This window comes from Malania oleifera, chromosome 6 (genome assembly GCF_029873635.1).
Source record: "Malania oleifera isolate guangnan ecotype guangnan chromosome 6, ASM2987363v1, whole genome shotgun sequence".
Lineage (NCBI taxonomy): Eukaryota > Viridiplantae > Streptophyta > Magnoliopsida > Santalales > Ximeniaceae > Malania > Malania oleifera.
In genome coordinates this window covers 16,573,468-16,590,163 of record NC_080422.1, presented here as the reverse complement: position 1 = coordinate 16,590,163, position 16,696 = coordinate 16,573,468, and the positions used below count along the sequence as shown (strand labels likewise).

Below are 16,696 nucleotides of genomic sequence, written 5' to 3'. Positions count from 1 at the left end.
CCATACGTTGTAAAAATTTTATTGTTCTAGATTTATATTAAGGAGCGAGTGAATCTATATCAGAGAACAGCCACTTATTATATCAGAGATAAATGAACAAATACAAAAACTCAGGACGGTGGTTGTACTCGCAATGCAATACAAATGAATCATAATCATCATTAGCGGCAATTGAACTTCAATAATAATTCACTTCAATCCTCACTGCAATATTAAATAGTATTGTATTCATTCCAGCCAAAATTTTTCACATTGTATATAATGTATACATAAGCTAATCAACAAAATGGAAGTACAACATATGCTCAACAGAAAAGCTCTAGTGGGTGCTGCTCTCTGCAGACTGGAGGTAGGGGAGCTAAAAAAAAAAGGATAAAAAAAAAAAAGGAAAAAAAGAGAAGAAAATGAAATGAAATTGTAGCGTTCCCCCTCAGAATAACTCATGACTCTTGGAATTGCAAAACCTTGGAGCAGCCGTAGTCCAGAAACTCACCAGACAGTGAGCAAATGGATTTAAACGGAAAAAAATTAGCCACCTTGGAAACACAGCAAAAGTAAATTATACACATTTGCAAATGAATGCATTTCACAATCGGAAGGGAGCTGCCAAAGGAAAGTTTCATCTCAAAGCAACGGTAAGCTTGATCAGCAACAACCTGCACAGAACCTTGACACGATCCTCTCAATGAGCTAGAACGATCCTTTGAGTATATTTCTGGCCCCACATTCCTCAGCGTGGTTCCTAACAATCCATTACTCTGGCATGGTGACCTTGAAGACTAGCATATGCATTTCCCAAACGCTATCAGACAGTAAGGTCCTTAAGTGCATCTAGTTTTCCATTTGATGCAAGTGAATCTGCCATCTGACCACTTCCTGAATGGTTTGCACCCCAGCTTATCTGGTTGTGGGCTGAATTGGCAACTGCTGAGCTGCGACTGCCTTCAAAGTACGTAGAGTAAGGGAAGATTTCAGCACAGCGAGCCTTCCATCCTTCAAGAGAGAACAAAAATAATTAATAACTTGCAGGTCTCTTTTACCCATATTACTTGCAAAAAGGCAGTTTTTCCACCCTTTTTTTGGGAAGGGGAGGAATTTACTTGAAACGAGCACCATGGAGCGCCAACCCACCTACAAAAAACTAAATAGTAAACAAGATATACATATGTCCATAAAGCCTGGAGCCACCTGTCTTTAAAGCTGCAAGAGGGTTTTTTGGTTCCCCTTCCAAAAATATGGTGGGAGAGATTAGCACTGTTACATTCTTCAACTGCATAAGCGTCAATGAACCTCCCAATTTTTTCAATTGAGAATCCAAAGCAACCCAATACATTCCCAACAAAATCAAATTCAAAAGTTGTCTAGCCCTTGTGCAGTGAAAAGGCAGCATACTGTTCAACAGTCCCTCTATACAAGAAACATCTGCGCTAATGAAGGGCGAATTACAACACCTCCACCTTCCCCTTTCCAAAAAATAAAAAAAAAATCTACCAGAAATGGAACATTTCTCTTCCAAATAGCATTCTAATGGAAGTCAATCAGGCTCTCTTCATATTCCTAGTAAAAACCTATAGCTTAAGACTCAGCAACAAATTTCATCCTCTAGTTCTCCATTAAACACTGTCCTCCATAAATGTCAATTCCCTCATGATGCTGGGGCAGCATCAAGGTTCTGCAGCCATGGAGAAATTAGAAGAGAGGGAGGGGAAGGGAGGAGAGAGGAGATACCAAGGGGAAAACTCATGTCCACTTCAATTCAAATTCATCAACTACTGCCTACAACATGGCTTCTACACTATTTAAAAGAAAGCTTCTTTACATGAAATTAAACACACCCCAAAAACTACATTACATTACAAATATACCCCTATTTTACATAAATTTTGCAAACTGCCAAATACAGTCCTATACTAGTTAATATAATAAACTATTAACTTAACCCCACAATTCCTTAACCCAACTCTTCTTAATTATTTTCCAGCAAGGATCTTTCCAAGGTCTTACTTCTTGTCCTACATCAGCCTCCCCCAGTTAGAAAAAATATGGCCTTGAATTTTGAAATGTTGGAGAATCAAAAGGGAGAAGCAAACTTGGATTCTTTGAAAGCCAGTGCTCGAGTGATCCAAGAAACCACGATCCTTTGGTAGCATCATAGACTTGAATTGCAAGTTGGCATCAATAAACACATCAGGAATGACAAACTCAACAACTGGAATGTCTGAAGGACTTTGGATATCTTCAAACACATTCATTTCCTTCCCTGTATTGTCTTCAAGCTGAGTAATTATGATCAATTCTTTGTCATGATTCAATGGTAGGGCAAACGGCTGGAGTATGTTTGGCCGGCACGTGGGTATTCCTCCAGGGGTCGGACGGCGATGAAATTTTGGGGGTGAGGGTCTCAGGGGATTCTGTTTTCAATGGGATGGGTGGCATACAAGAAGGGGTCTGGAAGGTGGTGTTTTTGAAAAGTAGGGCATGATTGGAATTTCTGAAAAAATTCAGAAACTGCAGAACTGCTTTTCGGGTGTTTTTTAAACTGAAATTCAGAGAGAGGGAGAGAGAATTAAGAACTGAAGGAAAGAAAAGAAGGAGATGGGAGGTTGGAGGAGTCGCAGGACAGAAACTGCCACAAGAGACAGCCACAGATTTCAGAAATGAGAAAGAGTTGAGAGAGTCATGGGAGAGAATTAAAGAAAAGAAGAAGAAGAAGAGAAGGAGAAGAGAAACAGAGAAGAAGCAAGAGGGCAGAAGGCTGCTGGGCAGCAAAGGATTAGGGACAAAACAGAAGATTAGAACAAAGAAAAGAGAAGAAATCAGAAATAGAGAGAATTAGGAGAGAATTAGAAGAAGAGAGGGGTAGAAGAACAGGGCAGAAGAGGAGAGAAGGGAATGATGGGGGGGGTGAAATGGAAGAATGGAGATTGAAGTTGGGCTCTGATACCAAATGATGCAGGGGCAGCATCAAGATTCTGCTTCCATGGAGAAATTAGAGGAGAAGACGGAAGGAGAAGGTAAAAGAGAGGACATACCAGGGGGAAATCTCACGTTCACTTCTATTCAAATTCATCAACTACGGCCTACGACATGGCTTTCACACACAATTTATAAGAAAGCCTATTTACATGAAATTACACACAAACCCCTGAAACTACATTACATTTACAATATACCGCTACTTTACACAAATATTACAAACAACCCCCAAATACACAGTCCTATACTAATTAATACTAAACACACTTAATAAATTACTAACTTAACCCCACAATTCCTTAACCAAACGCTTAATTATTTTCCAGCAAGGAGCTTCCTAAGGTCTTACTTCTTGTCCTACATCACCCTATTATATGAAAATCAAAGAAATTTGACAGTGACAACCTAGCAAGACCTGCAGCATTTCTATTGTAACCTTAACTCATTCCGCCATGGACCAAGGGATCACTAGAAGATTGGCAACGGAAAATCAGAACCGCATGGACCAGGAACTGACGGTCAACCTTCTTGTTTGGTTTCTGATGGCCCTTTCTTTTTCTTCAGCTGTTAGTTCTGTTTGTCTTGTCATCTTTTGGTCTTTCGTTTTCCTCGCATTTTCTGTCGTCTAGCACTATGTTGTTTTGATTCCAAACCCCCACCCCCCCCCCCCCCCTCTCTCTCCCTCCACCAAAACAAAAGAAAGGCTTTCCTGAGAATAAGAAGCGAATGGTGAAACACTAAACAAGGTTGCCAAAATTGTTTTTTAAACTAGGATTTGAGGATCGATTGGAAGTAAAACTATCTTGACAAATATAATCACCGTAACTGGTGAGCCACAGAAGAAATCAGAAGATCCTTATAAGGAAAACATTATATTCAAGAAAAAGAAGATCGACTTGTCAGAATAAAAAATTACAAGCTCATTCACTGATGAAAAATTATCCAATACTTCTCAGCCAGTAGAAAATCAAATTATCAGAAGCAAAAATTATAATCCTATTTACTGAAAAGAAAAAATTATATTCAAAGGTTCTAGGATGGAGTGGAAAATCAGATATAAAAACCAACTTAGATGCCCATACAAGTTGTTTCATCAAGGGGTAAAACAAATTAAAAATCAAGGAAGATGCATGCTCTGGTGCTGGTGTTGGTGCTGGTGCTGGTGCTGGGTAGGGTGTGGTGGTGGGGAGCCGCCATAGTAGGCCAGGGCGAGCTTTGAAGAGGTTCTAACTAGCCTTTGATTGAAGCAGGAATGTGAGAGAGAGAGTTGAGATGCCCTTGATGTAAGCAATATTGCCCAAGCTATGAAGAGGATGGAGGGAGAAGAAATGAAAGGAATCCAACCCAACGATAAACGTGTTATCAGTGCAAGGAGTAGTCGTGATCCAGCCCCCAATTTATCAGAAATAGCTTCTACCTTAGCCTACATCATTTAAATGGCTAAAACCAGCCCCAAATTGATTAAAGCCAAGGTTTAAAATCAGGATCCTAAATGGGATCACTAGTGAGGTTAGCATGATACAATTATCATAAGATTCTACCCACCATATAAAATAAATTAAAAAATGCATTCATATGTTAGTTTCCATAAATTTCAATAACATATTCCAAAATCTGGTAAGTGTGAGAAACTCAGAAAATAAGAGAGGAAAATTTTTTTAAATTCATAATATAACAAATATAATTTCTAAAGATGCCAATGCCAAAATAAGCTACTTAGTATGCATATCTAAGAATGGTACATCAAATATTTCTTCTTCCAGCCTCATATGGATACAGAATCTACCACTAAGCAAGTGTAAACAAAAGAGCCAATAAAGGGTAAATTATGGGCAAAACTTACGCGATGCAGAATCACTGTCAACCAAAACCGTTCCCAGGAGTTTGTGGACAGCAATACAGTCCTTAAGTTTCCATTGTTTGACTTGACCAAGTGCTCCATTTCTAATTTTGAAACACATGAAGCTTCAATGTCCAATCTTTCTCAAGAACTTAAAAACAAGACACATGAAAAAAAATAAAATAAACAATAAAAAGAAACAAGGAAACACAAGGATTTACACAGGCATACATTGAAACCAGATTGTTGGTAGAATCTTCAATTAATTTAATAGCCTCAGCCTTCTTATTAGGTTCCAGAACATAAAGCATTTCGGCTACAGCTGCCCTATGCACCAAAGATTCTGCATAAAACATGAAAGAGTTTTAGAAAATTAACTTTCAGTCAACTGCTGTACATATGTTTAACTCAGAAAATTGGATCATACCTTTATGTCTTTCGAGGAAAAGAATGTTTGCCTCATTCAGAGATTTCCCATTCAACTGACTATAGAAAAGGAACAGACACATTTTACCATAAAATTTTACTGAAACAAACAAATACTATAAGACAACAAGAAGGGATGTCCATGAGAACCTAAATGCAGGCCACTCTGCTTCTAAGACACTCCAAATAAGCTTCTCTGTATCTGTCACAGGAGCAGCCATGGAGTGCACTTTATGGAAGAACCTTATCTGCACAACAAAATTTTACAATAGGCACATATCAAATTAAGAATGATCTGGTACCCTACAGAGCGTACTTTTTTTAAAACCCAGATTGGTGATCAACCTAGTGAAGCCACCGAGTCGGTTCAATCAGACCAATAGGTCAAACTGGTGATGTTACACGCGCGCGCGCGCGCGCACATATATATATATGCATACATCTGTTTATTACAAAGAGACTTTAATGATGATGCTAATATTAATAATTATTATCATTTTGTTTGGATCAAGAACTTTATTTTGAAGAAGGAAATAAAAGGAAGATAAGTGGAAAATTCATTTTCTATTATTATTTTTTATATTATTCATTTAAAATGAAGACAAAGTAACTGTTAATAATGTGTGAAATCAAAATTTTGTTTAATTGATTTATTACATTTTTTTTTTCACTTTTCATGACCAAGTATGAAAATTTTAGATTATTTTATATTTGGTGCTACTTCTCTTAAGCTTAATATTTTCAAGCTTCAAACGACGACTTCAAGGTAAAAGATTTAAATGTTCATAAATTCTACATTTTTTTACAGATAATTTTTTATGCACATGAATATGTGTGTCTGTGTACAAATACATATACATATATATATATATATATGTATGTATATGTACATATGTATACATATATATGTATGTATATGTACATATGTATACATATATATGTATGTATGTATATATATGTATGTATGTATGTATGTATGTATGTTAAACAAAAAACAAATGTGGCTCCCGGGGGAAGGCCCTTATCCTACACGCTTGACGTCCTGGGTAGGCTGGGTTCTATCCCAGGCACCTCCAAAAACACCACATTTTTTAGTTTTAATGAAACTCGGGCCATACCAGATTTGACCAAGTCGGATTGAGTCACCCAAGTTTGACCGGCTTGATATCGGTTCACTCCATATCTGGTTTAAGCCCTCTACCTGGACCAGCGAGTTGACCGGTCCGGTCCAACCGGATTGGACCAGCCGGTCCAGTTTTTGAAACTATGCTATAGAGTACTGCATCCTTTAAGAGGCTTGCACAAACACAATAGAAAATGCATGCATCACACTAGCAAGTATTTAAATGCGTGTGCATTGACTGTTGGCTTTTAAAATACAAATCTCAACTAATTGGTTAATTAAGAAAGATTTTCTGTGCATTCAAGAGCTACCTTTTCCTTTCAAAGGGATAAAGTACTTCAAAAAATGCTAAATCAATGCATTCATTGAAATAAAAATGGCATACCAAGCATCGATGGGTATCTGGATTATCAGCATCCAATCTTAGTAAGTGCTTTACAGCCTGCACAGGAAAGAAATGGGAAAAAAATTGACCAAGAGGATCACCATGACAAATTAAAACTGTCCAAGATATAGGACCAAAGTTTTAAGTAACGCATTTACTATTAGTTGACATGGTACAATACTACAATCAATAATAGTTGACATAGTACAATACTACAATCAATAATATTAAGGCTAAATAGAGTTGGACACGAGGATTGTGCATGAGCAATGTGTGTGTAACACACCTGAAAGGCAAGCAAGATTCTCTGCTTTCTTATATTTACTTCAAAAGAGAGTAAGTGTGTCTCCAAGGAATCAGACGAATTTTTCTGAAGAAGCTTCAAGTATTTTGTAGCTTCCAACAATGGATCTTCAATCTAAACAAAAAAATATCAACAGAAAACAAAACATTATCCCAGGAATTAAGAACAAATTTTCCTGAGCTTAAAAAAATATAGCAGTAAGAAATCTGAAAGTTGGAAGAAATGATTGGCTATAAAAATAACCTGCAACAACTTCTCCCCATGTGGATCTGGATCTACTGGTTTAACATGTCGTTTTCCTGACTTGGAGATACCACCAGCACTCGATTCCTCGTTTTTCCCTTCTGCCTCCTTAAAAACAAATGTAAAAACATCATAATGGAATCCAATGAAACAGAAAGGTCCATTAGAAGCTATAGAACAAACTTTAATACTTTCTTAGCTCGGGCTTCAGCTTTCCTCTGTTTTTGCCTCATTTTCTTCTTTTGGGAAGGAAGCATCATTGACATTTCATCATCTTCTTCAGCTGCTGACTTCGCAGGAGAGTCATACAATTTTAAATAGCATCTGCATCTCAAAATCCAATACCCAATAACCATAAATTTAAGGAGTACAAGAACTAAACATAAATGCTGCGCAACGATCATGACAGTGATCCATATTGTATAGGACAATCAACTCAAACTCAATAGAGCTAAGGAATGGGAACAAAACAAATGAATGAAAAATATTAGATGCACAGTATTATGGTACATCATCTTATTATCATTCATTGTTTTCACATCAGTTGGACGGGTCTCCTAGATGAAATGAGGGTCAGTTTATGTTCTGATGAAATCTAAAGAAGCATTGTTTGGTGCAAGGAGGCTGCATGATTGGCTTCTCCCCAGGACTGATAATTAAATCCTGCGCCTGATCCTTCACCATCTTAAGTAAATTTGCAGCCATCAAAGTAAGACCGCCAAGGTTCTATATTGATTCGTTCAATTCATGGGCTAGGCTTGGCTAAGTACCCATAGCGTATGCTTGGTGCAACTCAACTACTAGGATAGGACTGTCTAGGGAGAGGCTTCTTAGGCCCCCTCAGGCTGGTCCCCACACCACCCCCTGGCCAGCTCAGGCTAAGAGAGTTAAGAAACCAAAAAGTTGAGAAAGGGGATTCCACCTATGTCCTGCATAGGATAGGATAATTATCCTATTCATTCCATTTGAATACTATACAGCTAGTCCAATCTTACAAAATCCTATCCTGCGAAACAAGCACATCCTATTAGCTTTTGTAGGGGATCAAAATCAAAATAATACAAAATAAGGAGAAATAGATTTCATGTTTTTGGGTGCGTGTCCTGTTCAACACAGGTTTTTTTTTTAACATAGATATACATATATATTTGTCTTGACATTTTTTCCCCCTTTTTTGGATGGGGTATGAGAGCAAAAATAAAAAATAAAAAATAAAAATCTCAGATCACATGTAATGACGACATGGGGGCACATCAACAAGCAGAAAAAGTGGCAAAATATGCAAACCAGATTCACACTGGACCATCAGAAATATTATTCACACAACGCTTCACCTGATAGCTCCAGCTGCTGCTTTGTGAAAATATGGATGTGAATGCAATCGATCTTGAAACTTAAGCATTTCCACATAGGCACGCAGGGTCATTTTTCTTAAACAGTAAGAGTGGAAGTCAAACTGGTCTTCAGTTATATCTGCATAGTGCTTCTCCACAGCCAAGAATTTTTTCAAAGCCCGTCCAAGATCACCTTGACGGAAATAACTTTCACCAGAAGCAAGTTCATACCTACCAAAGATGAACCAGGTAAACATTTAAGAGGTGTAACCAAAACATCTTGTTTACAGTAAAATCAGTAGAGCAGGAAACAGAGACGCACCACATGCATTGCATGTCATGAAGGTTGTTGTGCTGATCTCCATCTTTTGTGAACAATACAGCAGTTTTTTCTGCCACAGCCACCTTCAAGAAACAATGTTCTATAAGAAGCATATTCACACCATGGCTTAATATTCCTATTAAAAAAAAAAAATGAAACAAACACAATGCAGCCTGACACCTGATCAGCCTGCAGCATACGTTTAACGCATTCACTATTTATGTAGCGATCTGCAAGATCCATACATCTAGCTTCATCTGATAACACAGCAGCAGCTGCCAAGTCACCCGCATGCTTCAATATCCGGCCCTGATATCAGATAATATGCCAAATATTATTTTAAGGAGAAGCAGAACCTCTTAAGGGAGTTCCCTTATTTCTCAAAACAATACATTTCGCCAAAAAGGAACCATGGATGCAAATCAGGCACCCACTCGATCCACCCTAACAATAAGCAGGCAGTTTTATGACCCCACCAAGATTGTACTTCGCAGAGAGATCCACAATTCAAATATTTACAGGCAAAGCAGCAGCATCAAATATATTTGAGGTCAAACTGACTGCTGGAAAAATGTGCAATTTTTACAATGTAATTCCTAGAGCTATGAAAAAAAAAGCTTCAAATCTCCAGGAACAGTCTATATTGGCCATGGACCAGGCTGCCAGAGACCAGGGAGAAATTACATGAAACAAGAACAGGACCAGGAGCATGGTGCAATCCCTGGGCTCCACAGACGTCCTAGCAAACCAAAAACAAAAAAAATAAATAAAAAATAAAGCAGGAGCAGGAGGGAGAGTGGGTGCAGAGAGATGTCAAAGAGCCAAACTGTAAAGTGTCAATGTGAATTATAATACAATATTCACATAAATGTGTTAATCTACAAAATACAACCTAGATATAATATTTTCAAATAACTAGCCAAACAAACAAAACCAATAGAATTAACCAACACACTCTCACTAAAGACAGCATCTTCACATGACAATCCCCAAGAAGTTTCATACTAGCTTGGGAAAAGGCCCTAGGATATAGGTTAGGTGCCAGCAGTTTACTAATATAATATTAATTAAGTGATTTTTCCTTACAAGTAAAATTGCTCACCATATCTTCATAATCTTAAACTACACTCTTATGTCTACACTACCCAAAGACATTTTGAGGTTTTAATCATGGAAGCAAGGATTTATAAGTGGTAAATAAGAAGGGCCAATTGAAGTTCCAAAGGAGCATCATCTAACACAAAAAATTCTTACAACTAAGAGCCAAAGGTTCAAAAGTAAAATTTAGGGAAACGAGGGAAAGGTAAAAGGAGAAGAGGGAGGGGGTGTACAATTTCTCTCGGCACAAAAACTCTCATTAAAATTTATAAATTTGATAGAGGGGAACCCTAGTCCAAGAGACAAAAAAAATCATATAGAATATGTGTCCACTATAACTATTTTCATCGTTTTTTTATATTCCTAAATTTTTTACTCAAGGAACACTCATCTTATCGGACAGCAATTGCCACCATGTCCAAAAAAACATGTCCCAGTCAAACACATAAACTAAGTGGGACTGAAGTAAAGTTTCCAGCATACTATGCATGGAATTCCCATTATCCACAAAAAGCTCCCTTCTTTGTTAGGACTTTGGAGAGTGGGATCGCAGTAAATTTAAAATATTGACCATTTCACTGAAGTGTGGACATGCTAACTTAAGGCATATAAGGAAGGCTTATGAGCCTCTACTTCTCTTCCATAATCTCTTGGACTGACATAACCATGTGCCAATAGCCCAGTGATTCTTTCAAATCAGTGAGTCTCTTCTACTCCAAGAAGGCCATTACCCACCATCCATCCTACACTCCAGCCAAATGGGGTCATGCTAAGGGCTCAAATTTAACTCATTATCTTCTTAACATTTTAAACCTTTGAAAAATTATTTTTTCAAAAAAAAAGTTACTTAAAAATTTTCGCTTTAAATTTTGTATGTCACACTTCTCAATGTCATACTAAATTTGTGCAAATTTTTTGACATGACATTCATCTCCACAATTTCCTATTAAAAACAGTGAACAAGCCTAAGGTTCGGACATAAAACAACTGCAACTTAACAGATCATTTTACAACATAACCATCATTCAAAAAGTATGATAATGGATATCAAATAGACAAACAGCAATAAATAATTATACTGACAGGATTTACTAGTTCAAAATTTTTTTTAACAAAAGGTATTAATCATAAATAAACAGGCTATCCTCTTAAACTCAACAGAAACAACTACCATAATCAAAGACAAGATAAAAGTAGTTTGCATTACAGAAACTGATAATAAACACAACACCTCAGAATAGATATTATTTAAAAAATCTGCACATGCTTAATTTTACGAACAGATGGTGTAAACAAACCTTGACAGTATATAAATCAATCACAGTAGGAGTATGCGATATAGCCTCATCGATTTTTGCAAGGGCAGTACAGTATTGGCCCCGTCGATCAAAATGCTGCAACATCACCAAATCCCCAAGCAAAGTTACTGAAAAATACAATACAATGAACAAAAAAGATGAAAATTCTATTCAAATGATGGCAGCTGACCTGGGCCAATAAAAACAAGGTCCACATGAGAGTTGAAGGAGGCTCCTTTTCCACCCTGCACTCAAGAAGAAATGCAACGTGGGAAAAAAAGATAAATTTCACAAAAATACCAACTTCATATAAATAGAAAGTCAACAGAGTTCCAAGACACCAGTTGGAATTATATTTTTATCATTTATATTTAATGCCAAATCTGGAAAGCATGCCCATGGCACAAGGTATTTATATCACACTTCAATTTTCAGATTGCTTCACATGTCGCACATGCACCCTCCCACTGTCAATGTAAAGCAAAATATCAACAATGCATACAGTTACAGGGATTCGAAAGGTTGAGATATTCAATTATATGGCATTGTTTCTACAGGTAAAAATTTATGCCTTTGTATCAGAATTAAATACACATGCACCTCAATTGTCAAGGTTAACAACCCCAGAGCTAAATACAGTAATAAAACCTGAATATCTTCAGCTAGGAGATGACAACAAATAAGAAAAGGAATAATAAAAACTAAAGCAACAGACAACATTACTAAAGTTACGTTTTTACATATCATGGTATGAACAATAAAATTCACAAAAATAGGTATGTATGCATGCATGTACAAATTTCACAAACAGTATAGTTTTTTTTTAACACACTTCAAATTAAAAACACAATTACATCCTTCACTTAGAAAAATAGCAAATATTAAAGCCTATTTCATGCTTCATTACAATACATACAAAAGACAAAAACATGCAAGTCATATATTACCTCCCAGGGTACCCCCCAGTCGTCTTAATTGATTGCTCCAACTCAAGAATCAGTTGCTCCAAAATGTCTGCCTGTACAGAAGATTAAAAATAAACAGCTATAAGCACAATTACCAGTAAAGAACATAATTCTACAAAAACCACCCCCACCCCTTCCTTTCTTGAAAAGGGTGATTTCAACATCATTTATCAGACGAATGGAAGTGAACCCACTAACCTTGTCAGGATGATCATACAATGGAGAAAGATCCGAGAACAATGAAGGAACCCCCTGAAATGCATCAAAAATGTGAAACATAAGACATGATTGTCGATACTAGGCAAACCAGCCACCAAAAATTAACAAAGAACTGCTAATACCTTAGTCAATAGGGACCTAATATATTTATCAGCTGCATCCCGAAACTCTGCACCTTTCAGAAAATCAAGAGGTATCCTCTGAAAAGGGAAAACACAGAAGTCCAATGTAAGACTTGGACGATTCATCACAGTTCAATGAACCAACAAACAAGACATGCAGATATAACACAAAAGAGGCAATTATCTAGTGAAATGGTAGACTCCTAGGCCATCAAGCACAATGACACAGGTTTGAGTCCTGAATGTATGCAGCAACTTCATTCGCAAATTTTGACTGCATCAAAACCTCCTGTCCTAGAACCCCATTAGCACTTGGCAGGACCAGCACGGGGTAATGGCTCAAAATACAGCTAACATAATTTCTTAATGAAGCATTTTCCAAACATATCATCACATCATGCCAATTATCAGAGAAAAATAATTATAGAGTGATATCAGGCATGTGCAACTCTGACGCAGGCAATGAGAGGATTCACAAAACCCAAAAAACAAACTCTATTACAGTTCCAAGTATGGTTCATAAACCTAGTTTCAGCATAGCAGCAACTTGCTTGTGCTCCAAGTTCCTAACCCCAAAATGCAAGTCCCTCCCCCTCCCCCCTCCCCACAAAAAAAACCCTAATCAAACCTTAAATCCTACGGGTTTAACCAATCTCGTTTCAACAAGTACAGTTCATTTCAACGGACAAAACCGATGAACCCCTTAACTGAATATGGTTTCCACGTTTTGAAACTTTTTTTCCTTCCCTGTTGATTTTCCTGCATCAAAGTCCTTGTTAGGAACATTTTAAGAACTATTCACCCTTATTCCATGCTACCTCTTAAGCATTCATCCACGGTTTAAAAACTTATGAAGTTGAATCAAATGAATAGAAAAAGAGGCTTTATTAAAAAAGAATAAAAAGGGTGCGGCAATGTGCTAACCTTCAAAACATAGTAGTCCATGACAGATCCATTATAGGCTGCATTTCTAATTGATAGTTACAAATTATGATTGGCAGAATACGTATGAACCCATGCAATACAAACCCTAAATGACCTTATTACAATTCATCATCATGGGGCATAGAAATTCTAATAAATACACTAATTTCACATTCATTCGAAGGCATTTCCCAATATTAATTCCACCTTTTTATCATTTTGGACAAGCTAATTCGACAAACAAAAGGCTTCATGATGCAACATCGAGTCTACACAAGAATATTCTTTCTGCTGAAAGTATTTTATCATGAATCTCCCAAAATTTTGATGCAGGTTTACTTGCATTTTTACAATATGCAACAAACAGGGAGGACATCACAACTTTAAACTACATGAAAGAAACAATCACAAGTAGATGGAAAAGAATCAAGACAGTGACCAACTCATAACACAACTACGAGGCACACATGCACATAAGCACAGAAAATGCTATGTAAGAGCAATTCAGTAGTAGTTTGTTTGCTGTTGTTGATAAGTTTGCAAACACCCAAAATACCAACAAATATCACCCATCTAATGGAAACAAACCCACTGATTAACTACTTTTGGCCTTCTAATCTCTCTAATACCAGCATGTAACCAAGGTGTGCAACTTAATGGGCACACTAAATCCAGATCATTTTCATCCTTCTGCTCACCTTTCAATCCTGCAGCTTGCACCAATTTTACATTCCTCAGAACCTTCTTGATCTTCACAAATATAGATGCAAGTCAAACCACCCCTCCTCCTCCGCCCAATAAATAAATAAATAAAAAGCAGTATTACTAGGTCTTCACAAACTCTGAAGCAAGAACATCCCATCTTATGTTAAAGATCGATTACAGAACCTTGATAGAACACACTCTTTCTCCTGTCATGATGGAGTTCCCAGTCCCTTTATGATGAAACATTGGGCTACTTAAAGAACTTAAAGTTCTAGTTTCATAAACACAAATTTTCCATGCAAACAAGGAAATGAAAGGGCCACCTCCTTTGAACCTAGAAGAACCATATTAAATGACCTTATTACAATTCATCATCATGGGGCATAGAAATTCTAATAAATACACTAATTTCACATTCATTCGAAGGCATTTCCCAATATTAATTCCACCTTTTTATCATTTTGGACAAGCTAATTCGACAAACAAAAGGCTTCATGATGCAACATCGAGTCTACACAAGAATATTCTTTCTGCTGAAAGTATTTTATCATGAATCTCCCAAAATTTTGATGCAGGTTTACTTGCATTTTTACAATATGCAACAAACAGGGAGGACATCACAACTTTAAACTACATGAAAGAAACAATCACAAGTAGATGGAAAAGAATCAAGACAGTGACCAACTCATAACACAACTACGAGGCACACATGCACATAAGCACAGAAAATGCTATGTAAGAGCAATTCAGTAGTAGTTTGTTTGCTGTTGTTGATAAGTTTGCAAACACGGTTCAATGAATGTCGCGACACAAGCTACACCCATGTAACAAACTGCACAACAATTTTCCATTATGAAGAAACAAGAACAAAACTCAAAATTTAAACATGATCAGAATGTATCACCTTAACAGCAGATGACCAACTGTACTGCTGCCGTAGTGATTTGTACAAAGCATCTAACTTATCAGTATCATCAGGGGAATACTGACCGTTTTCTGAAAATAATCCAACACATTGTTGCAGACCTTCATAATATCTAAGCAGAGCAAAAGAAACGTCAGTCCACTTAGGAAGATCACAAGTAAAAAGAAGAAATATGAGCATGCAAGCATGAATATCCATATGGAAAAAACACTGTGAGAAAGTGCGGCATTATCCCAGCACTAGCTACTGAATATATTGTTTTTTCTATAGCAAGTTACGGAATAGATTGTGTGCCAATGTACCTATGTAACACACGTATGTGCATGCACACACTACATTTACAGATGTTACTTCGCATCTTAACCACTTCAGGTATCTGTTCCAGTTGTAAATTTAGTAATCTTTTCTAAATGAATACACATGCACCAAAACACATGCACCCACAGCTCAAACAACACTATGCGCAGCTGAACCATGGCCATCCTGTGTGACCAAAATATTAGCTATTGGGCCAAAGACTACTTGGAAATTAATACAGTTTCTACTTTTCAATATTAAATCTTCCCAAAAAGTGAGAAAACTAAATAAGATTTAGCAGAGTTCAAATTTCAGGTTTACTTTTTTAAAAGAAAAATACCCAAGCCTTAAACTGCAAAGGATCACGAACAATCTTCTGATGCACAACTACCATGGTGAACCATGCCCTTTTATATTGCCAATAGCCACTTCACTCTTCACCATCAAAGATATATCCAGAAAAGGACAGAACACCATCTCTAAGGTATTCTCAGAAGAGGACTTCATAAAGAAAGTAAGCACCACTTATAGGACAGTAAAATGATTAATTCTTGCCCCATCCAATACAGCTACTACACAATGTTTCTCCAAACATCAAGAAGAATCCATGTACAATGTGGCACTAACTCTACGCAGTTTAGCATCAAACTAACTTAAAACCATGACAAAAATTGATTATTTTCCCCATCATTTTACTGATAATAATTTTGTGAGTCAAAACAAGCCACCAAAAAATTTTAGAAGCATGACTTTCACTTTAAAAATCTTCCCGCCATAAGCATAGGATACAAAACTTACAGTAGCTGGTTTGCACCATCTTTAAATAAAAGAAGTACCACAGAAGCCGATTAACACAAAGAAAGCAAAAAAAAAAGCACTTTTCATTTGATTAAATTCAATATGAACACTTTAGTAAAAATATTGTCATAATTATATTAGTTTTCTATGAAAACATGAAATATCACCTGTAATTGTCCGGATTCATGGAAAGCAATGCTCTGTATAACTTATGACCTTCTTCTAGGTGACCAAGCTTTACTAAAAGGGAAACTTCTTGCTCTTTGTAAGATAATTTATCAACCTAGAAAGAAAACATTAATAAGATCATATCTGAAGCCCTCACATTCAAAACTGAAAAGTCCCAATACGAAATATTCCAGCAACACATCTGCAGACACAAATGCACTCAC

General features: G+C 36.8%; 1 protein-coding gene across 1 annotated transcript in view; it reads right to left on the bottom strand.

Moving 5' to 3' along the window:
* Nucleotides 1–205: 205 nt before the first annotated feature.
* The window catches only part of LOC131157772 (N-terminal acetyltransferase A complex auxiliary subunit NAA15), a 55,804-nt gene continuing 39,313 nt past the window's right edge, over nucleotides 206–16,696 (bottom strand). The window contains exons 8-26 of the mRNA XM_058112152.1: nucleotides 16,472–16,587; nucleotides 15,189–15,321; nucleotides 12,656–12,733; nucleotides 12,513–12,566; nucleotides 12,297–12,367; nucleotides 11,540–11,594; nucleotides 11,350–11,445; nucleotides 9,134–9,262; nucleotides 8,954–9,036; nucleotides 8,632–8,862; nucleotides 7,489–7,621; nucleotides 7,298–7,405; nucleotides 7,037–7,168; nucleotides 6,751–6,807; nucleotides 5,393–5,490; nucleotides 5,244–5,302; nucleotides 5,048–5,159; nucleotides 4,820–4,920; nucleotides 206–993 (exon numbers count right to left, since the gene is read on the bottom strand). Of these exons, the coding sequence (XP_057968135.1) occupies nucleotides 806–993; nucleotides 4,820–4,920; nucleotides 5,048–5,159; nucleotides 5,244–5,302; nucleotides 5,393–5,490; nucleotides 6,751–6,807; nucleotides 7,037–7,168; nucleotides 7,298–7,405; nucleotides 7,489–7,621; nucleotides 8,632–8,862; nucleotides 8,954–9,036; nucleotides 9,134–9,262; nucleotides 11,350–11,445; nucleotides 11,540–11,594; nucleotides 12,297–12,367; nucleotides 12,513–12,566; nucleotides 12,656–12,733; nucleotides 15,189–15,321; nucleotides 16,472–16,587 (2,034 nt within the window). The 3' untranslated portion in view covers nucleotides 206–805. The remainder of the gene's footprint in view (nucleotides 994–4,819; nucleotides 4,921–5,047; nucleotides 5,160–5,243; nucleotides 5,303–5,392; nucleotides 5,491–6,750; nucleotides 6,808–7,036; nucleotides 7,169–7,297; nucleotides 7,406–7,488; nucleotides 7,622–8,631; nucleotides 8,863–8,953; nucleotides 9,037–9,133; nucleotides 9,263–11,349; nucleotides 11,446–11,539; nucleotides 11,595–12,296; nucleotides 12,368–12,512; nucleotides 12,567–12,655; nucleotides 12,734–15,188; nucleotides 15,322–16,471; nucleotides 16,588–16,696) is intronic.